This window comes from Aedes albopictus, chromosome 3 (genome assembly GCF_035046485.1).
Source record: "Aedes albopictus strain Foshan chromosome 3, AalbF5, whole genome shotgun sequence".
Lineage (NCBI taxonomy): Eukaryota > Metazoa > Arthropoda > Insecta > Diptera > Culicidae > Aedes > Aedes albopictus.
In genome coordinates, this window is record NC_085138.1 from 430,410,367 (window position 1) to 430,434,147 (window position 23,781).

At 42.0% G+C, this 23,781-nt stretch overlaps 2 protein-coding genes and 1 non-coding gene across 3 annotated transcripts; 1 reads left to right on the plus strand and 2 right to left on the minus strand.

The window, feature by feature from the left end:
- Window positions 1-325: 325 nt before the first annotated feature.
- LOC109621461 (uncharacterized) lies at window positions 326-12,473 on the plus strand. Its single transcript, XM_020075487.3, has 6 exons — window positions 326-457; window positions 535-3,159; window positions 3,229-3,701; window positions 11,117-11,650; window positions 11,705-12,012; window positions 12,130-12,473. The coding sequence occupies exons 1-6, from the start codon at window positions 442-444 to the stop codon at window positions 12,410-12,412; spliced, it is 4,239 nt and encodes a 1,412-aa protein (XP_019931046.3). The 5' UTR covers window positions 326-441; the 3' UTR covers window positions 12,413-12,473.
- Window positions 12,474-12,831: 358 nt separating this feature from the next.
- On the minus strand, window positions 12,832-16,107 carry LOC115260552 (RNA-directed DNA polymerase from mobile element jockey). The gene has a single exon (XM_029861467.2). It carries the CDS (start codon window positions 16,105-16,107, stop codon window positions 12,832-12,834), a length of 3,276 nt encoding a protein of 1,091 aa, XP_029717327.2.
- Window positions 16,108-18,707: 2,600 nt separating this feature from the next.
- Trnat-cgu (transfer RNA threonine (anticodon CGU)) lies at window positions 18,708-18,779 on the minus strand. The gene has a single exon. It is a non-coding gene; the product is annotated as a tRNA-Thr (tRNA).
- Between the last annotated feature and the right edge of the window lie 5,002 nt (window positions 18,780-23,781).

Sequence of the window (23,781 nt, forward strand, 5' to 3'; positions counted from 1 at the left end):
GTTACGCTAGATTTGATTTTGCTGGGAACAGCTGATCTTTGTTTACTATTTTCAACCAGTAACTCAAGTAGTGTTCGTGTAATGCAGCGTGTACGTACACGCAACACTACTAAAATCAGAAACCACTATAGACAGTCAAAGGCCACTAGACAGATTAAACTGCAAACTCTGATGTGAATAAATTGCAATTTGCAACTACAAACATGGCTTCAAATTGATCGAAAAATCGATTTTCGATGACACCCCCAGTACTTCGTGAGAGAGCGCGAGAGAGCGGCGCCTCTCGAATGAGCAACAGCAGTTTGACAGTTCGTTTTTGTTGTTATTCGCATTTGTAACCGCGATTCGCACGTGAGTTTGTTTTGGTTCGGTAGTTTTGGAACATTTATCGCTGTTTTCAATAGTTTTTAGTTGTTTAGTCAATAGTTTACCGGTGCCAAAATGGAATTGAAGGAAGGTAAGCTCAGGGAAAGCTAAAGTGTACTGGAAAAACAATTAACAACAGTTGTTACTGACTGTTTACTCCTTCGGCAGAAATCTTCAACCGGCTGGACAACGCGGACCAGCCCTTCGAGACGAACCTCGCCTACGGCATCAAGCTGTGGAAGTCGAACAGCTTTTACTACATGTCCAAGTACGAGGTGATATTCGAGTTTTTCGTCGACCGTGTTGCTGGATTTGGGCGGCAGCTGAGTGGACTTCCGGTGGACGAGTTTGACTCCAAGTGGCAGATTGTGAATGAGTTTTTGGCACTGCCGTGTCCGTCGAATGCACTTCCACAGAGACTGATTCCTAAGCTGAGGGAAGCGTTTGGGGAGGTGAATGGGAGGACTGATAGTAGAGTTCTACTGGAGAGCTATTTGATCGTAACGTTCGACGTGAAGTACAAACATTTTTATAAGTTCAACTACAAGAGCTATGGACAAACCTTGGAGCTGGCATTGAACTACTACGGAAAGTTCTTGAAGGGGAATTTCGACAAGGATCGGGAAGAGGAAACTATCAAGCGAATCTTGGATGACATTCGGATTTATGTGAAATCGGCGGGGGATGGCGAAAGCTGGCAGAATGCATTCACCGTTGCCTTGACGAGTGTTTGCAACGTGATTTTGACGTTGAAGGCACACGGCTTGGATCGGCAGGAGGATTTGCTCCAGCTGTTGAAGGAAGTTTACTTTCAGGAGGGGCAAAGTTCGAAGTACAATCGAGTGGTGGATCAATCGAAGAAGCATTTGCTGATGGGATATTTCGATCCGAAGCAGTTGCCAGTGCATGTGATTGCTTTGCTGATCGAAGGATATCTGAAGGCATACCGGGACGTGAAGCTGGACGTTTTGCTCTTTTTGAAGTACATTTTGTTGCACGTGTTCGTTGATCCAGAGAAATCGGTTCTCTCCGAGGCGCATCAAGTGTTTCAGCTGACAAAGTATGTTTTCCATTTGTTGAAGAAGTACTTTATTAAAATCGACCAGAAGTTAGTTCAGGACTTCGATTTCACCGGGATTTTTACGATCAAGCTGAAGGAATTCTTAGAAAAGTACGATTCTTCGGAGGAGCATCTGAGAGATCTGTTTTCGCTTATCTGCACGATAAACGAGTACAACCCGTTGATACTGGAAACAAGCATCATCGATATCATTTTGAGGACCATGTTCATCAAGAAGGGACCGGAAACGCTAGAAAAGTTCCAATCGATGTTAATCTCGACAATTGGGTTGTACGTGCGTTTGAATCGCACGGAAAACTTTCGTGAGGAACTGTTCATGAAGCTGGGAGATTATCTGGATGATCACGACTTGGGCGATCAATTGAAGGAACTGAGGAAGGGATCAAGGAAGCGGAAATCGATGGCGGTTGTGGATGAAACACCCTCCAAGCGGAAGAGAACCGAAAGTGGCCACGACGATGTCCGGACCGAGCTCCTGGATAATGAATACTATCTGAAACTTCTCTACCCAGCAGACTCGGATGATTTCTCCCGGAAAGTTCTCCGTTTGCAGCTGCAAGATCAGTGGAAATCGATCGCATTCGCTTGGCCGGATCACAACGGCCGCCTCAATCAATCCATGATGGATTACGTGAAAGGACTTCTCACGAAACGAAGCTTCACCTACTGGCGAAAGATGCAGGATTATTTAGGGGATCTACTCGAGACCCTGGTCGAGGATCAGCAAAGTGAGACGGAGTTGTTCAAGGTAGAGTTTGCCACCTGTTGGATGTGCTACTTTTTCGCCGGCAACACACTGATCGAACAGACGAATCTATTCTGGGAAAAGTTGGGCAAGCATTTTGCGGAATTCGACGAGCTGCTGGCAAAGTTCGGTCGATTGCTGATCAATGAAACACTGACAGATACTCGACTGTTCGAATCTTTCCTAAAACTGGTCTATTTCTACGAAAACTATCGACTGGTGGTGCACTATTACCGACCGGATTCGATCGAGGATAGCCTGAACGATCAAGTTCATCAGTTTCTCACCGAGGAAGAGTGGAAGGTGCTTGAACACCGAATTCCTTCTTCCGGCGTCGTTCTGATGAACCGAATCCACTTGCAGAAGATTCGTGGTCACCAGATGAACGGTGAATCTCCGGACGATCAGTCGGACCTTGTGGAGAAGATACTAGCTCCGGGAAGTTTTGAGCAGCTTCGCTGGGTCTTGATGGATCGCTCGTCGAACTGCTGGTTCATGCAGCTACTCTCCCTGGATCAGAAGGTCACCGTTGTAGATCGCCTCCTGCAGAACGGTTGCTACACAGAAATCGAGTACGCCATTGAACAACTCTCGGATGATCACAATTTAATGGAAGTAGTATTGATTTCAACCTACAAAAGGATCGTGGAAACGATCCTCGCTGAGTGCAAGTCTTCCGTAGCTCGGAAGCTTTCGTTCGACGGAGTTTATGAATTTGACGAAGAAACGGTCATGAAGAAGATTCGAAAACTGCTGGATAAAAAAGCGGAAAAGAAGGGCGAATCTGTTTCCCTGGCCAACACCAACGACCTGAAGGACCTGCTAAAGATCTTGAACTCGATCCGGATCGACGAGTTGGCTGAGACACAGAAGACCATCATTGTTTCGGTGGGCATTCTAGTTTTCACCGATGTTATGGACTGCGGAGATCCCGATTTGGTTGCTTTACATGGCAGCGTTATTAACAGTGAGCATGATCTTGTTGATGTTCAACGTTTCAACAGTTTCTAACACATTTCTCTCCTTAATTAAATAGAACAACTGACCTTCGGAACCGTTCCAAACCTGCTGAAGTTCCTGAACATTGACACACTTATCACAATCTTCGGACAATCCTCTCCGGTGATTGTGGCCTTCGTCCGACAAACGGTCTCCTATCTAACGAGCGAAGCTTTTGACAGCCTTCGGACCACCTTGGCCAACTTCTTGGAACAAAGCGACGAACGATTCGAGCTGCTGCTAACGATTTTCTTCTACCTGCAAAAGAGCAATGCCAATCGGTTGAAGCTGATTCCGGCGGACCAAGTGAGTGAATTGCTGACCGAGTACGTGGCTGCCATAGAGGCGTTCATAGGCGGGAAATCGGCGAAAAAGGTGCGCAAGTCGGACGCGGCGCTGTTCGATCATCTGTTGAAGGGATGTTCGCTGATCATCCACTACAAGGCTACGAACAAGAAGGAACTGACGGAAGAGCTGCGGGAGGTGTTCCTGCAGTTTGTGGATCAAGCGGTAAGTAGAATTTTGTACGTTATACTCACCTTCAAGCATTTTCCCGAGCAGGGAATGAGAACAAACCTATAACAAATTGATAACTCATTTTGTTATTGATAACAAAATGAAATCAAAACAAGTTTTCGTTCCGAATTGTTTTTATTCAATATCAAATTGAGATATCATTTTTCTATCATTTCAAAAACTCAATGATAACAGGATTTGATTTCAAAAATCCAAAATAGGTTTAATATGCTTTATTAACATTAATTATATTCACAAAATATTTTTTGAATCTTCCTGAGTATTGTGTTAGAAGTTAGGTAGCGTTGAACGCTCGGGTAGCGTCGAACCTTCATGTACGTGAACGGCGGCAGTATTGTTGGTAGGTACAATAGGCTCCTAAACTGCCGTGAATCGCATATCTGTCCCATTTGCATAGGAAATCCAGCAAAGATGGGACTGATATGCGATTCACGGCAGTAAAGGCCTATCTCAATTTCTGCATAATTCGATCAAACATTGATTAAAACGACATGTTTACTCATTTTTTAAAGTTTTCCTATTAGGTAAAGCCCATAAAATGTATTTTCAAAAATTTTAAAAATTTTTGCAACACTCCTTGTTTAGCATTCAATTTTGGATAAATGTTGTTTACCGTGTATGTCAAACAGGAACATTTGTTGTCAAAAGTGAGCCAATGTGATGTCTTTTGCAACCCGTCGTTTCACTTTCGTTACGTCAAGGTTGACCTCGGAAGTCAAACAAGACCTGCTCACCATTATTTTATTCTCGAGTTTACTAACTATTCTGCCATTGTTTAAGTTCGGAAAAAATACCATTGAGATCAGAAAAGCATGCTCCTTCGTGTTATGCAGCAAAATTGGGAAAATATTTTTCATTTTAGGACCCTATTGTTGGAGAGATGGCAGAGGTATGAAGTTTGGAAGAAGTTTGTTGAATTGTATATACCTGTATGGAATAAAGAATGTGGCGGTTGCAGATTGAGGTATCAGTCGGCAGCCGTCTAGTTTGATGGAAGATGTCTCGCGTTCTTTTTATTTATTATTAAGAAACAGGCATCGACGAAGCTAGCCTCGCTATGGCCTGCGTGCCCATGGTGGACTAGCCTCCAACATATTGTACTTACATATTGACACAAAATTTATAATTTGCTGATTCTGGGTAATGGTCATGCTATTGATTTAAATTGATTTGAACTTTAGTAAGCCTTTTAGGAGTGACTGGTTATTATCGGCAGGTTCGTTATGAGGGGGTTTTCATCGGCCAAATTGCCTGGAACTTGGTCATATACCTATAGCTTAGCGTATCTACAATGATCGATTTCTCTTCATTGATTTTCTCTTTGGTTAATAACTCGACCGGCAAATCATTTTCGGTTGTTTTTGTTGTTTTAGAAGCTAGAATTAGCCGTCTTTTGCCTAAATAAACGAGAGATTGGTCGTATTTCCCAGAATAATACGAAGAGAAAATCGATTAAGAGAAATCGATCATTATAGATACGCCCGTATGATACTAAGCACGAGAGTTATTTCAATCTAAACATATTGCCAAATGTTTTGAAATTTAAACCACAGGGTGATTATTTCTTCAGTTCTATATTTTAAAACTGCACCATTCGCACTTTCGTAAGGAAATAACGAGAGTTCCATAGTACTCAAAATGTTCTCACCCTTAGGGCGTTTGGCATTATAGCCGATTGGCATAATGTTCATTTGGCATAATTATAAATTAAAGACAAATGAAGTTGGATATGGCCAGCCGAAGTAATTCACGGTCATTCTACAGTTGACGGTCCCATATTTTACCTTTATAAAGTTTTCTCGCGTGAAAAAGGATTAATTGTAGCTCCGTATCAAAATGATGAATCCCGTGATGTTTGATACAGTTTTGAAAATAAGACATTTATTGTTGTGCCAAACGGCCATTTTGCCAAACGACTATTATATCAGATTATGCCATTTGACCGTTATGCCAAACGACATTATGCCTAACACGATGAAATTAATGTATGTAGTAAAATAATTTTCCAATCGGATACCTTATTTTTTCAATGTAATCAGTTTTCCCCGAGGAAAAGAGCTGAGAAGCCGAATGCGACTCAATTCGTTGCTCGATGTCATTTAATTTGAGTCCCGACGCCTGTGGCTCTGGGGGGTCTGGTACGTTTGACATAAGGCCGTTTGGCGTAAAGGACATTTGGCATAAAGGACGTTTGGCATAAACAATATGTGAAATATATTTTCCCTCTGGAGAAAAATTAAAGACCTATTCAACCTTCAACGGAAAGAAGGCAAACTTGATAGTGGTGCATTATTTTGGATCTCTTATTTTCGAAATAACCTTTTGCTTCCATGAATTTGATTTTTTTCCGGAAGGGGCAGGGGACTGTTATGGTCTTCTTGTTTTCTTACCCCGCATTAAAATTATGCTGCTGTGTTGAAAGATAGGTTGTCAGCTTGAGCCCGACGCTTGAGCCGCTGTTATGCTGGCTACGAAAACATTACATTGGTGGGATAGGGATGCCAATTCCTTGGGAAGGGGAATGTTCCTTCTTTTGTATGTAGGCTGTTCTTTATCGATACAAGCAATTTAGATTCCGGTAATGGCTCTTTCCAGCAAATCATCCTTTTCTGCATATTATATTCAGAAAAATTATTGCATTATAATGTATCATCCTTCTTTAGAATACTTTTTCTTTTTTGACGTTAAGTATGTGATTCATTTTTTATTGAAATTATTTTATGCCAAACGTCTTATGTCAAATGTCTATTATGCCAAGTGTCCTTTATGCCAAACGTCCTTATGCCAAATGGTATTATGCCAAACGTACCAGACCCGGCTCTGGGATGTCGTGAGCATCTCCCACATTTGTTTTACTGCAGTGCATATAATCAGAAGAAAAAGTTGAAATATAATTATACAAAAATATTACGTGCAGTTGCCCTTTGACTTCAAATTTACTTTTGTTTGTCACTTCAATATCCATCATTATTCTTTTAGTTGAATCATGGTATAGCTATGCTGCATATCTATGAGATGAGGATATCATATCCGATTTCCATACAATTTTTCTTCGTGTAGGCTCCAAGTTAGAAATGACTGTTGATGAAATGTTAACACACCAAACGCTTTCAGCAATATTTTGCTGAACTTTGCCGAGCTGAAGGGTTCAGCAAATTTTTTTGCTGAATTTCAGCAAAACGTTACTGGTGATCAGCAGAGTTTACTGAACAAATCAGAAAAATTTTCCTGAATTTCAGCAAAATGTATACTGAAACCTTCAGCTCGGCAAAATTCAGCAAAATTTTGCTGAAACCCTCATTTGATTTTTGGTGCGAATGTTACAATTGATAATACTACGCCAATTATTGGGGCCATATTCTGATGATCAAACAAAACAAGTTTTCAATCACGAGATTCTTCTAAATTTCAAATAAAATCTTATTTAAATTTTTACTTATTCATGTAAATTGATGCCAAATAAAATATCAAAATGAATACTAAATTTGTTATTATTTTTTTGTTATTACCCTATAGATTTGACAACTCCCTGAGAACTGCTTATGATTTCAAGTCGTAAAATGTGGATAACAAAATGAGATATCAATTTGTTATCTATGAGAACTCATTTTGTTTTAAAGTAGATATTCCAGTACATTATTTTATTACCATTTTTTTGTTATGTTAACACTTAACTCATACAAAATGAAAACTCACTTTGTTATAAAAATTCGTGATATCTAAATAACTCAATTTGTTTTCAATTAGTTCTCATTCCCTGCTCGGGTTTAGCCTCTTAAGCAGCCAGAAAGCTCCATTCGGAACTTATACTGAACATCGTAAAACTTGAAAGTGAATTTTGGCATGCGAAGCTGAAGTTTTGGTTACTTGAGTATGCCCTGCCCAAGTAACAATCTTGATTCTATTTGGTTTTATTTGTTTTTATGATAGTTTTATCGGAACATTGTATTCTAGTTGATCTTATCGGAGTTTCAGCTGAGCACAACTGTTCTTCGTCAATATGTGGTTTTAAAAATACCTCCAAGAATACTTGAGGTTCAGTTCATAAAACCATAAACAAAACAAGTACTGTTGAACTTATTTTCCGTTTTTTAAGGCTCTTGTAGTTAATTTCAATCATCCATTCTTGATCAAGAGCAACTGTTCTCGCATAAGAACAGTGTGGTACATGAAAAATACAATAAAAAACTCAAGCATCAGATTTTGATTCTCATCGTTCAATTATTGCTGCCAATCAAGAACACCTAACCAGGAAACCCAACCGCGACGTGGTGCGGTGCAGTGCCAAGTTCCTCCGGTTGCAGCATCCGAAATGAGGTGGGTTTGGTCATCCAGGACGTCGATTCCCGTGCAATTCGGGTTCCAATCATCGATATTTAAAATCAACAACTACTTACCTGTTAGAAATGCTGACCGGAGGAATTAGGCATACCGCATCAAGGCTGGTTATCGGAAAAGGTCTGCCTGGTTGGCAACGGTACCGGGCTGATGATAAAATTAGTCGGATTAAATTCACAAAATCCACCGCGGTGCGATAATTTATTGTTTGTTTACAATTTGGCTTACATGATTTATTACGTTCTCGGCGGAGTTTGCATAAACCTACATCAAGAACGTTATAAACCTGAGTACTCTTGAGAAATACTTCTCACCCTTGCTTAAGATGAAATAAATTTAAGGCGTTCTTGATGGAGGCCAACCAGGCTGCATTGAGAACGTTATAAATCCTAGTATTCTTGCTTTTAGCTCTGGCATGAGTTGAAAGAAGATTAAGACGATTTTATGGTGATGTTGATTAAAACCATCGATAATGGACCGACCACCGGCCTAGATTTCAATGGAAACCATGTTGAGAAAACTCATTAACAATGTTCTCATGACCAGGAATAATATGTTTAAATATTTTATTAGTACATTATAATAGAAGCGCGTTGCAATTTTTGGAAGTATCTTGCAACATATATACGATGAATTTTGCTTGGCATTTGGCATCCTTATTACACCACGGAAATATTTCCAATTTGTGTAATAAATTAATAAATAAATAAATAATATATATAATATTATATAATATAATAATAAATTAATCCCAATTTCAAATTTGCATCTTGCTTTGCTTTTTAGATTACCGTGCAAATGTTCAATCGTCTAAAATATTTGTTCACACGTCAAACACCAAAGAAAGTAGCAAGTAAACAAACCGATTATTCCATGCACCACCCAAAAAGTGTAACCGACGCTTAAAATTTCTAGCAGCGAAACGAATCAATGTATGCTGAAACTGGTGGGAACATATTGTGGTGTGACAAAAAAATTCTGCAGGGGGTCGAATACGGTGCAAAAAAAGCATCAAACTTTTTCGTCGACATAAAAGCTGCATCAGCAGCAACACTGACAAATTTATTATCGTTTTATCGTGCACTTGAGGAATTCTACAAGAAGAGAGCAATTCGCCTTGAGGACAACTTGGGAAGTACAACAAGTTTTAAGAGAAATTTAAAAACAACTCTCCAAGAGCATCTTAGGATGGGCCTCTTTGGTCTTATGGCGGGTTTATGATTGAGTTGATGTTGTGTTGCAGAGCAATTTGGTTTATGCATGGTTATAAAGCACAGGTGTTGAAGAATACTTCAAAAGCATTATAAAATTAATTTTGTTACTTGGGATGGTACTCAGAAAAAGTTAACCCTATTATTTTAAACCAGTTTTTTAGTAATTCAATGCATTCCCACAAAAGCTTGGAATAGCACTCAAATGTGCTGATAGCTAGGTCCACAAATTATGTCACGCAAAAATCGACCTTTTTCCTCTCGGGATTTATCTTGAAAACTTTCCGTGGTTCTTTAAAATGTTATCTAGGGGATTCCCCAGAAGGTCCACCCAATATTTCTTCCACAGTTCCTCCTGTAGTTTCTTCAAGAAACTTCGGTGAGCTTTCTTCTAGCCGGGATATTTTTTTAATGTTTTTGCGGGATTTCTGTTGTAGGTTCACTTGAATTTTGTCTTGGAGTTTCTCCCGATTCTCTCAGACGATTACTTCCGGAGTTGGTCCTGGGGTTGTCTCTCTGAGTTTTTCTGGGCTTTCTACCAAAAAATTATCTCCGAATGGATCAATGAAACAAACTTTTCCAGAATTCGCCACATGTAAACAAAGGCGCCACCGTATACGGGCATTTACATTGTGACAGCTGTGGAGTCATGTCAAACACACAAAGCAACGGTGGCGCTATCTGTTCATTCCATAGCGGCCGTTTTAGTTATTTCAGTGATCCATTGACTTTTGAGATTTTTGCTAATATTCCACAAGGAGCTATAGGCAGAAATCCAGGAGAAATCTTTAAAACCCTATTAGAAAAATCTTGAAAGGAGCTTTGAAAGAAATCCTAGGAAAATTGGGAAGTTCTGGAAGTAAACCCGGGAGGAAATATTAAGGGAATTTAAGTAGAAACTTTGAAAATCTTTAAGAGAAATCCCATGAGAACTATGAGCGAAATCCTGTAAGGAAATCCAACAAAAAAATGGAACTTCTCTGAAAAAATACAGCGTGAATGTTTGAACGCATATCGGGAATACTTTCGATAGAATTGGAAATTTGGAAAGGAATTCGGAAGGAACTATTTTTGGGAGCAAATACGTAAAAACCATCTGTGGATGGAAACTTGAGAGAACTTCGTCAGAAAAAAACTCCGACTAACCTCCAGGTAAAAAAAAACCATGGGTAGAATTCTGTGAGGAACTGCGAAGGAATTTCAATTAGGAATTGCTGTAGAAAACCAAGAAGGAATCTAAAAAAGAATTCAAGTAAGAATCATAGAGAGAGTTTCGAGAGAAATCTTCAAAAGAATTTCGGAACGAATGCTGTATAGATTTGCAATCAAAGTTCTAAACAAATTCAAATGAAGTAATTCTGAATCCTCGAATGAGTTCTTGAGAAATAATAATCGAAATAGCCAAGATAAATTGTTCCGACGTTTTTGCCGGAATTCTTTACATCTTCGTTCTGAATTTAATCAGGATTTCTCTAGGAGCACCTGTCGAGGTTTCAGTGAAATATATTTTCCTGTATTCCTCCAGAAGATTTTCCGGTTATGTCTTGAAATTCTCAATATTTTTGAGAACCACAAAAGAAATTCTGGAAAATAACTCAAAAACATCTCTGAAGGACTCAGTGATAAATGCCGGGAATTGGTAGATAAATCAAAAGTCCATGAAAAACTCCAAAAGAAGTTTTCTCGGGAGGAATTCCGGGTAAAACTGTTGATTAACCGTGGGTGTTTTCTTACGGAAAACTCCACTTTTTCACCGAAAAAAATCTCTCGCTTCTCTGTAAAAGCGACCTTCTTCCGGGATAGGTTATAAATACATTTATCATTTATTGTATTCCACAGCTCAAAGTCGACAGCCTATCGTCGAGCACGCTGCTAACGAACGCTCTCCAGCACAAGGATTTCCTGAAACTGGACCCGGAACGGATCGATCAGGTGGTGGAGAACCGCTGGACCAGCTTCCTATCACAAATGCGAGCCGAATGTACGACGGATTCCGGTTCCACCGCCACGGACGAATCGGACGTGGACGCCGCCCATATGCAGTCGAAGAACGTCAAGGTGTTCGCCAGCTTCCTAACACATCACCAATCGGCAACGAAACTGGCAAAGCGTTTCGAACAGCTTGAAAAGGAAGCTACTTCGGATAGAAGTTACCACACAAAGCGATTTGTTCTGCGAGTGTATTCGATCTTTGCCAAGAATGCTTTTGCTTCCGGGGTGAAGCAGGAGGTGGAGAAAGTCTTCGTGAGGAGTTTTGGGAAGGTGGTTGCAGATGAGATCCTTCCGCTGTGCGTGATGAAGAAATTCTTCGACGACCGGAGCTGTCTGGAGGATATCCTCAGCTGCTTCGCAGCTGTAGTTTCCAATCCAAAGGTGAGATTGAACTTTAGTAGGGAATTTCACTTGTACTGATCCGCTCTATTTTAGCTCACCTTGGTTCCGTCGGTGATGGACCACATGCTGGAGTTCCTTAGCAGCATCAACATCAAGAAGTACACCGTAAAGGACGGAGAAGAGAAGGCCTTCTACCAGCTGCATCGGTTGATCAGTGACGTCCTGTACCTGATGATGATCATCCGGCCTAACTACGTGGCCCATCGTCTACCGCAGTTCTTCTTCGTGTTTAATGGACTGATTGCATCGGTTATCACCTACAAGGAAGATCGCCCGCTGGAAAAGCCGTTGAACAGTTTTGAAATTCTCACCTTGTCCGATCTGCTATTGCCGATGGAAAAGTAAGTTTCACAGTTATTTGCCTCTAAGCGTTTAAACACTTTGTTTAAGAATCTGTTTGAGTCGTTATTTATAATACATGTATGCTCGCTACATACTAAAATGTCAATTTCTTTCAGGATCATGAGTCACGCGGAGAAGAAAATCGCCAAGGATCTTCGCATCATGGCACCGTACGTGCTGGCACAGATCATACACTTTATTATCCAGAGCAAACGGCCAGCAACCCTGCACGAAAAAGTTTCCCAAACCGTGTACAACGTTTGCTACGGGCTGATCGAAATGTACGACAAACATTCGGCCAGCTACTTGCTGAGGACGTGCGACGAAGCGTCGAAGAACGTTTACACCGAGATCGTCAAAGGGTTCCGGAAGTATCGGTCTTTCAAGGGGAAGATCTAAGGTAAGTGATGTCTGTGTACATTAATATAAAAGTAGTTAGATTATATGTTTTTATCTTGTAGTTATATTGTTAGTTGTTATTTCTGAGAAATTTCCTTTTCTGTTAGACTAAGTCTATTTTATGAAATATTTCGCTAGATCGAGGGTAACACCTCTTTCGTGTAACACTTTGTATGTAAGCGAAAGAAAGTCAAATACTTCAACCATGAACACCTATGTTTCAGCATACTCTTACCAGGGCCCTACATTTTCTTCTTCTTCTTCTTCTTCTTTCTACGCCTGCCCAGCTGTCAAACTAGGGCAAGCAGGGATGGCACAGCTGTAACAGCTATAACGCCAACGATGTTTGTTTATAGTCAATTGACTTTCGCTGTCAGGGCATTGCAGTTTCATCGATTATCCATTCCCTTTTGGTATCTCTAGATTTTGCTGTTGATTTCTTTTAAAAAGCTGACTACATCACGGAGAAGGTCGATGTTTTTCCGGTCCCAAACATTGTAAATGTTGCAAAAGTTGTCCAGTCCATATTTGTTCCTTGTCGCAGCATATTTTACGCAGTAGAAGATTATGTGTTCGGCGTCTTCAGTTACATCGCAGCTTTCGCAAATACAATCGTCTGCCAGTTTCATTTTAAATAACCAGTAGCGTGAAAAATCGTGACCAGAGAGTAGCCTATTGAGAGTGCGTACTTCCTTGTTATTTAGATCTAACTTAAAGTGCCAGGGTCTATGAGGGATAGTGTTCTGTATCTGAAAGTACTTGCGGCCCTTTCCAAGCTCTGATGAGTAGTCCAGATACCATTGCTGAGCACCCTCCTCGCTGCGACGTTGGAAGTACCAAACCGCGTCATGAAGCAGTATTTTGTTGATGCAGATGATGTCTCTTTCCAGGGCCTGTTTGGCCAGTTGATCCGCCATTTCATTACCTCGCACTCCCGTGTGTCCTGGTATCCATTGGATAGACGTCATCGTTGCGGCCGCCAGGACCAAGATTTGGTTGATCAGGTAATCTCGCACTTTTTTGTCCATTTGATCCAGAATGAACTCGCAGCCAACCCTGGAATCCGTCATTATGACTCCGTTGGATATACCATTACGATTGATGTACTGTAGCGCTATGAAGATTGCTTGGATCTCCGCCGACATGATACAGACGAAGTTAGACAGTTTCAAGCTGAGTCTGGTGTTGCTTGGCTCATGGAAAACCCCAATTCCGCATTCCATACCATTGCTTGACGCATCTGTATAAATAATAGGACGATTTCGATATTTTCCGTGGATCAGAGACAGTGTAAGCTGCCTCAGCACCCTGATGTTGGTCTGTTTTTTGGGCCACAGTTCCTCATTCAGTGTTGTTGAGATGTCCACTGATCCTGATAACGGAGTCGCTGAAACTGCACATGTCATGTCCTGGAATATTTCTGCATGTTGTGCTGCTATTTGCTCGATGTAGGTGTACCTCTTCGATTCGTCCAACACGTCGCAGTTGTTGATCTGCTCCCATACAGGAGTTTTCCGGTAATAGTGCTTGACCACCTGCTTCCCAACTACCTTCAGCCGCCTGAATTGAAGCGGAGGCTGTGCAGCTATGGCCTGTAAAGTGTTTCTAGGTGTTGTTTTGGTGCAACCTGTGATTCTTCGTAGGCAGGCGTTATTGATAACATCAATTCGCTCCAAATTAGTTTTGCACGCAGAGCTGTATATACTAGAACCATATTCGATGAAGCCCCGAAAGAAAGCATTGTAGGCCATACCAAGTGTCGCTGGGTGACTGCCATACTTGGTACCGCTAATGACCTTGAGCATATTTAGGCGATCGGCCGCCTGCTTGGAGAGGTCCCTTAAGTGGGCGCCGAACCTTAGCGATCTATCTATCAATAGACCCAAGTATTTATGGAAGTTGACTGTTTCTATCACATCCGTGCCAATATGGATATTCAGAACCTTCGGAGAGTTCAAGAACAATATAGCCTTAGTCTTCTGCGCGTTGATGGTGAAATTCAGCTCATCTGCTGCCTCCACAAAACGTTCCATGAACTGGTTACCTCGTTCGTTGATTTCTTCTAGGTCTCGTCCCTCAATCATCACGGCAAAGTCGTCCGCATACTGAACGAGTTCGACACCTTCTACCCGGATACTATGGAGATTGGCAGTATAAATATTAAAGAGCGTCGGTGACAGTATGTCTCCTTGTGGAAGGCCTTGGCTAACATGTCGTGTTAGCGTATCAGCTCCGACCTGCAACTGTATTTTCCTGTCTGCCAGAAAAGCTAGCACCCAACTAGGAAATTCTGGTGGAAGTCCAAACGATAACATGCATTGCTCTAACTTATCCAGTTTGATTGCGTTGAACGCATTGGAGAGATCGATGAAGATTATCGCTGCAAGGTTCTTCTCCCGTTTAGCTAGGAATAATTTGTTCGTGACGTATTCCAAGCAGCCAACTGTTGACATTCCCTTCCTGAACCCAAAAGATAACCTCGGAAGAATGTTTCTTATTTCGATGTGTTGTTGCAGTTTTTCTAACACGGCGGCATTCAAAATCTTCATCCCACAGTTTAGCATAGACAGAGGCCTAACTCCTTCTATTGATTCGGGGTCCTTCCCCGGTTTGGGAATTGCGACAACCTTGATGGATTTGAGATTTTCCGGGACAACGCCTGATCTCCAGATATGGTTCATGTCCATGATAATGGAGTCTCTCACTTCAGCGTTTAATAGTTTCAAGGAACTATATGCGATCCCGTCTGGACCTGGGGCTGAATGAGAAGACTTTTTCGACAAAAATCGGATCCAAAAGCTGCTTGTTAAAATGTCATAGTTAGGAAGATAAGAAGGTATGGGAGCAATGTTAGTTTCAAACGGGAAGTATTTGTTCAAAAACTGCTGCGCCATTTGCAAATCATCGTGTACTAGTACATTCTCCCTTTTCTTCTTCTTTCCGGTGAGTTTGCCTAATTGATTCCAGATGGTCTTTGCTGGAGTCCGAGGATCGAAGCTGGCAACGAATTCCTCAAACCGTTTTCGTGAAGATTCCTGTTTTTTCCTTTTGAAAATCGTTTCCTTTTTCCTCAGATCCAGTAGTGATTCCAAATCTCCACTGCGGTTGAATCGAGTTCTTGCTTCATTCTTCTCGTTCCATGCTAGTTCCACCTCGTCGCTCCACCAAAATTTAGGCACGTGTTTGTCCGGCTGTTTGGCTTTTTTGCTGATGATTTTCGATTGCCCCTGTAGATCGGAATAGCTAACAACTTCATACACACTGATTTTGCTGAATTCCTCTGCAATCTTGGTTTTATTGATGAAATATCCGTTCGGTCGTCGCTGGGCCAGCTGTACAACGGTTTCAATAGCAAGATGTCGACTACCTATTCCATAATTTAGAACCTTCATTCTAGCATCGTCAAACAGCCCTGGAGATACCAGAACAAGGTCGATTGCAGAAGGCGACTTGTTGAGTTCAACCGGTACGAACGTCATCTGTCCCTCGTTCAAAAGAATGTAGGCTTCGTCGTTTATAAGGTCGAATAGAGCTGCTCCTTTGTTATCTTGGTGCCGAGGGTCCCATGCGGAATGGTGCGCATTGAAGTCACCTCCCACAAGAACCTTTCGGTAACCTCGTACAGCTTGCAGTAGGGATTCCACTCCTTGTTTCAGGGCAAAATGGGAAATATTGGGTGCTGCATAGACCGACATCACAACAATATCGTGGGCTACTATCAATCGTGCGACGGCTTGAATTTTTGGTAAGTTCGGTAACGTTATCCCTCTAGATTTTAATTTTTTGTTGATTAGGATGCCAGCGCCTCCATAACCGTCGTCTCTCGAGTCGAGGAAAGTGAAAAACCCTGGCACACTATATTTGCTACTCTCTAATTCTATCTTACTCCAAGTTTCTGTTAAAAGGACTACATTATAATTCTCAATGATCAATGCTCTGGTTAATTCTTCTTTATTTTTCTCAAAACTTTGAATGTTAAGCTGGAAAATCTTTATCTCTTCTGTTGGCATTTACTTACGATTGCTATTTCATTTGCGAATTAGATCCGGACTACGACTGCGATCCCTTCGATGCTGCGAAGCATGTTTCCTTCCGCTGCTCGACATGAACATATCTTCGTCCACCGGCTCCGTCGAACCCAAGGTGGGAGCTTGGTCGCCACCAAGTTGCTGCTGCAGTTGCACCTTACGTTGCTCTTCCATACGTTGAGCCCAACGCTCGAAATCCGTCACTTTAAACGTGTTGAACAGTGCTACACCATTCTGCTCCTTCTCTTTGTCTCCATCCACTTTCTTCTTCTTCTTCTCCGCGTACACTTGCACCTGATCCGCAATGTTTACCTCCGTATTCGTACGCTTCGGCTTCTGGGGGCGATACTGCTGAACATTTTTCGTCTTGTACTGACCAGCCGACATCTCTGCGAATGTGTTGGGTAGCGGTGGGAAACACTCGGCGTTTTCCAGCAGTTCATATCGGTTCTCGGTGAGAATTGGGAATTGCTCCTTTGCTTCCATGAACGTTAGCGTGGACTTGGCCATGATCGTCCTGATGTTCCTTTGCCGTTTTTTCTCTGCACACTCCTCGTCCGACGTTCGGTGATTTGAGTTGTCCTTGCAGTAAAGACATTTCGCCTTGTTGGGACAGTCTCCGAATTCCAGTCCTTCATGTTGTTGCGTGCAGTTCGGGCATCTTTTGCGCGATCTGCAGTTGTCGGTTGCGTGATTGTACCTGAGGCAGTTCAGGCACAACACCGGCTTCGTGATGAACGGCCGAACCGTATTGATGCAGCAAAAGAGCCGCACCTCTGGCGGAAGGGTACTCGCACGGAATGTGACGCTGATCCTGTGTGCCTCGATCTTCTTACCCGATTCATAGCGATGCAGCCGATTGATTGCCAAGATTGGATAGCAACTCGAAATGTTTTCCTGGATTTCTTCAATGGTCATGTCCGTCGGAACGCCGGCGACGACTCCAGACACTGACACGAAACTACGTGGGATGTAGGCCTTGTAATTGTTATTGCGCAGCATCTTGTCAGCTTGCATTTTGTTGGCAGTCAGACAGCTCCTCAGGAAGACAAGCACCTTGTTTCTTCCCAATGCTCGCATGTTCGTGATGTTCTGCTTGTACTCGTCGATTTTCGATAGCACTTTCCCGAGAGATAACTTGTTGATGCGGAGACGGCCCTCATCGTCATCAAGCAACTGCACGATCACACGGAAAGGCGAGGCGTCATTTTGGTTGTATTCGTATGTCTGGTACACTTTGTTGGTATTGGTTGCTTTCGAGTCGGGTTTCCCTCCCGAGGCGATGCCCGGTGGGTCCGGCGCCATCTTGGCTCCTTCGCTGAACTCCGATGAAAAAGGTCCTTCTTTCTTTCTAATCACTTGAATTTCAGAACAAATCACTGATATGGGTCACTACTGAATATTGATCCGATCGTAAACACGATCAAACGCGCTTTTCCGTAAAAAGTCTCTCAAAAACGCAAAACAAAAATTCGCCACGTGCCAAAAACGCTCCGTCCGCAGTGAGAAGACACAATCGAATCCCCCTACATTTTCAATTTCAATTGAAATTTTCAGATGAAGTTTGTAAACAATGTATTCAATCGTCAATGGAAACAAGACGCCGTCGTCGTCGCCTAGTTCGACTGTCATCGTCACCGATGAACCGACGGTGCTGCGTCGTCGCAGATGCCACTTTGTTTCGCACTCACAAGCTCACGCAAGCTTCCTATTCCTATTCATGGTGGCTGTGTTTATATGTACAAAAAGTTACGAAAGTCAACTAGAAAAGTAAGAAAATTGATAAAGTACTGATTTTTCATGAGCTGGGAAGAAAATCAACATGATCGAAATCAAACCAATCTAGAGTGCGGTGCTTAAATGAGCTTAAAAGCTGTCAAACCATCACAAGATTGGCAAGACAGAGTTTGCCGGGACAGCTAGTTTCCCATAAAAAATTAAGCAAACATGCATTTTAGACAAATTGAAAATTTCAATTGAAGCCCAGTCGGTGTGAAAATGATCCATCTGCCGTCGTTGCGTCAAAGAAAGCGATAAAAAGAACGGATGAAGCGATGCGCTTGGATGTTGTGGTGAATGTTCCCGTCGTCGGCGTCCGTTCGATGCTGATGGGCGCTCGCTTTCAGCGTCATGTTTTGGTTTCGACGATGTAGGCCCCTGACTCTTACACCATGTCGTATCTTTCCTACATAGATTAATAGGAACAATGCTTTCATATCCTTCAGGGTGGTTTAGTCTTGCTTTCGTCAATTAAAAAAAAATCCACCTGCCTCCTGTGAGGATTGAACTCACGACCGCTGGTTTACGAGACCAGCGCTCTACCACTGAGCTAAAGAGGCTTGCTTGGTTTAGCGGTGAAAATATCGCAAGGCTTCATGTAACACATTTGACGCGTTCAGTAACATAAAGAAACAATTGTCTTTAGGAAAAACTTTTCTAATGGAAACTTTTATTTTTTTTTAACCTGTTCATTTATTTGGGGCTCAATCGCGTTTAACGCTTTGCGGAGCCAACATTCATTTTTGGTATTTTATGTACAAATATGATTCTTATTCAACATAGTTAGTACGGGACGGAGCCAGGATACTCGTGGCAGCTCGAGATTAGTGGGTCACATATGCTTTTAGGATGGGCGTGGTAAGGACTGGGGGTATGGATTCTCTGAAGCTCACCCGGAAGGTATAACGTAAAGGCGTGTTCGTTGTCTTCATAGTGATTCAGCACCAGATTGTAGCGGGCTTTTCATCTGCCGGATGGCCAGGAACAACACAAAGACGAAAACAGAAAAAAAACTGGGGAGAAAACACAAAAGAATTAAACCTTTATACAAGCCCAGCGAAGAAAGTCGTAAATGCATCTATATATATATAAATGAGTTCGAAGTTTCTTTGAGGCAACAAAACTCACGAACGGGTGAACCGATCAGCATGACTCTTGCACGGTTCGATTCGTATTCATGGTGGCTGTGTTTATAAGTATTAAAAATTACGAAAATCAACTGGAAAAGTAAGAAAATTGATAAATAACTGATTTTTCATGAGCTGGGAAGGAAATCAACGCGATTGAAATGAATCCAATCTAGAGTGCCATGCTGCAATGGCCTTAACAATTGTCAAACAACCAGAACATGGCAAGACAAAGTTTGCCGGGACAGCTAGTAGCATATAATAACATCGCGAGTGCCCAACACATCTCTCTCAAGAACAAAGGGTTGTCTACCTCGGGCCTCAAGGGTATCCAAAAGTAGTGCTCTGGAGGCGTCATTATCCGGGCATTGTCAAACTACGTGGTCGATGTCATCATAACCGGAACCGCACTTAGTAGAAACATTGCTCAACGCGAGGTTAATCCTGTGTAAATGCGCATCTAGCGAGTAATGGTTGGACATAAGCCTTGACATTACGCGAATGAAATTTCGACTTACATCCAAACCATGCCACCACACGCTCGCAAGGAAACATTAGGAATAATGGAATGTAACCACCGTCCCAGCTGGCCATCTTGCCAATCATTTTGCCAACTTTGAAGAGAACTCTGGCGAACAAAATGAAAAAAATCATCGTTTGAAATTCTTCTATCATAGATCTCACCTTCCTGTGCGCCCACCTTTGCGAGAGAGTCCGTCTTCTCATTGCCATAAATTGAGCAATGTGAGGGGACCCATACAAAGGTAATCTTGTAGGATCTTTCGATCAGTTCACCCATCTGCTCCCTTATTTTTGTAAGAAAGTAAGATGGATGTTTAACAGGTTTCATCGACCGGAGTGCCTCAATCGAACTAAGGCTATCCGAGAAGATGAAGAAATGGTCTACGGGCATGTTTGAAATCATCCCCAAAGCGAAGTTGATTGCTGCCAGCTCAGCAACATAAACCGAGCAAGGTTCCTGAAGTTTGCGGAAGGCGGTGGAATTTTCATTGAAGACACCGAAACCAGTGGATCCATTTATGCGAGACCCATCAGTGAAGAATCTCTTACAGGAATTGACATGTTGGTACTTTTCGTTAAAAATGCGAGGAATAGATATACATCGAAGTTGATCTGGAATTCCATGAATAGCTTGTTTCATTGACATATCGTATTTAACAGAGAAACTGTCATTGGTGAAGTGTACACGAGTTGGATTATGACCTGGTAGGCTCATGTCAGATGACATGTAGAAAAGTTTCATGTCCGGGGGAACGTAACTATGTGGCCGAATAAAACACTTCACACCCGGATATTACGATAATAAAAACATGCACATTTATTGACACAAGGCTACTATTTACATTATGTACACAATATTACAAACGGATTAAAAGTAATCTCGCGGAGATCGCGCGGGCAGCATCTTGCTGCTGTTGCAGATGATGACGTTCTGTTGTTGTTGCTCCTGTTCGTCGTCGTCGTCGTCGGCGGCGGCGGTCGTCGTCCATCCGTCGTCGTGATGAGACGAGCCTTGCCGATGACGCTTCCATAGGGGGCATTCGCCTCACGTTGGATGCTCGTTCACAACAAAAAGATAGATTCTCATAAATTTTGACTGAGTATTCAAAGCGAGCATTTCTTTAAAGTTTTCAATCACAACTGTGTTGCTCACTCCACACTTGATAAGTAACCCAGTGGCGTAGCCAGAAATTGTCTCTGGGAGGGGTTTTCAACGGTCAATGATACCTTTTTTTGATTTGACACATATATTTTGTAAACAGTAATGAGCAATTATATGCGTAGTTTGAATATAGCGGCGCAGCCGGAAAATTTTTTCGTCGCAAAGCGCTTTATACTGAAAATTTGTCCCTGGGCTACGCCAGTGAAGTAACCTTATCGAGAGCTCCCAGAAGCAAGCGGTTCTGGAGAGGTTTCACCCTTGCCAGGACCTGTAGGCTCGCATTATGCGTTGAGTGCATGCAGCCGACAACGATATTGAATTCGTTCCAACTTTAATAGGTGGAAGTTTGCTGCTGAGTGGAAACAGAAAGAGCCATACTCAAGAACCGAGATAATAGTCGTTTTGTAAAGTTTTATGAGGTCTTTCGGGTGAGCACCCCATCATATTCCGGTAATTGTGCGTAGAAAATTGATCTTTTGTTGACATTTTTGCACCAAATACTTGGTTTGGGTACCCCAAATGCCTTTTGAATCAAACCAGACCCCAAGGTATTTCAAAGTCAAAGACTGGTCGATTTCTATTCCCAAAAGATTGAGTTTCAGTTGGGCTGGGTTCCGCTTTCTAGAAAACACAACCAATTGAGTTTTTTTGCGGAGAAAACTCGATCCCTAAATTTCTTGCATAAATGGAAAGGTTGTTTAAGGAATTTTGCAATGGTCTTTGCAACATTTCTGCATGTGGGCCTTTGAGAGCAACCACAGCATCATCTGCAAGTTGTCTTAGCGTGAATTGTCCTTCCAGACAGCTATCAATGTCTTTCAGGTAGAAATTATAAAGCAAGGGACTTAAACATGAGCCTTGGGGTAGGCCCATGTAGCTAATTCTAGAAGTTGTCAGTTGTCCGAGATTGAAGCTCATATGTTTTTCTGACAACAAATTATACAAGAAATTGTTTAAAAGTCCGGGTTGTCCACTATTGTGCAGTTTTTCTGACAATATTTTTATGGAAACTGAATCAAAAACGCCCTTAATATCCAAGAAAACTGAAGCCAGTTGCTCCTTTTCCGCAAATGCCAGTTGAATATCTGTTGAAAGCAACGCCAGACAGTCGTTTGTTCCTTTACCCTTGCGAAACCCGAATTGTGTATTTGAAAGCAAGTTATTCGATTCAACCCAATGGTCGAGTCGCGATAGGATCATTTTTTCCAACAATTTCCTTAAACATGATAACATAGCAATTGGGCGGTATGAATTTTGATCAGACGCTGGTTTACCAGGTTTTTGAATAGCCATTATTTTGACCTGTCTCTATTCATGCGGAACGATGTTGTTCTCCATGAATGAGTTGAACAGGTCTAGTAATAGTCTTTTTGCGATATCTGGGAGATTCTTAGGAAGATTGAACTTGATTATTACGCTTCCAGGAGAAGAATTGTTTGATGAAAGAAGAGCTATACACACTTAATTTTGACTACCGAGTTCGGTAATTTTTTGACGAGATTAAAACTGCTGAGCACCGAGTTCGTTCAGCAAAAATGCATTGTTTACCTTTTCCATACGATTTTGACAGTCGTTTTACTGAACCTCAGTGAAATCGATTACCGAAACTACCGAGATCGTACTGCTGTTATAATCTCGTCAAAAAAGTTCCGAACAGGCAATTCAGAAATAAGTGTGTAGAAAATTCCAGCATTGAGAATGGTCTGTCCAAAGAACCGTCTTTTGAGAGGGGGCCGGATCACAACGTCCGAGGCCATACTGTCCCGGTAGTTAAGTCGCGTTTTTTTGCGAAATAACGTCCAAAAGTTTAGGTGCGTCATAATATCCTATGTGCCTTCTTTCCTTGGACTTCGTGGCATACTTGTATGTTTGGACGTTATGCCCCGAAAAAATACGCCATAAGGCCCTGGGACATTATGGCCTCGGACGTTATGATACTGCGCCTTTTGAGAGTGATTCCCAAGAAATCGGTCGTGCTGGGACTGAGTCTGGGCAGACCTTTTTCGCGAAGCTGAATATCCAACGGTTGGAGTACTCGTCACTCTCATTAGAAGATGAGCTGTCTCGAATGTTGCGAGCCACTTTCCAAAGCGTTGTCATCGAAGTTTCTCTTGAGAGCCCTCAATGAAGTGTCGCCAATAACTACGCTTTCGCTTTTAGCAAGTTCTTCAGTTGTCTTTCAAGTTTCGCGTACTCTTGATAAAGATCCGAAGTGCCATGCCTACGAAAAGCTTCGAAGGCATCAGATTTTTTAAGATATAATTGGGTGCAATCATCATCCCAGCCAAGTGTGGTTGATCTTCTTTTGAAGGTTGCACTTGGAACGCGTCGTTTTTGTGATTCTAATGCACTCCTGTAAATCAGTTCAGACAGGAATCGAAACTCATCCAAAGGTGGGCGAGGATTGGATGATTCAACTCCAAAAGATACCGCTTCTGCATACTTTTGCCAATCGATATTCCTAGTGAGGTCAAAAGGAACCTGAATTGGCTCTTCTGACCTTTCGCAATTATGTATGTTTTGTGGTGGTTATACAGGGCGGACTCGATTATCCGGAGTCATATTCAGATGCTTCTCAAACATATATCTGGAGAACGGAATGCTCTATAAAGCTGAAATTTTGTCATGTTATCCAGCCAACTTTGATTAGTAATCAGTCAAAATTTCAGCATCTTACAGCATTCCGTTTACGAGATATTATTTTGAGAAGCGCCACACCCGACTCCGGATAATCGAGTCCGACCTGTAATG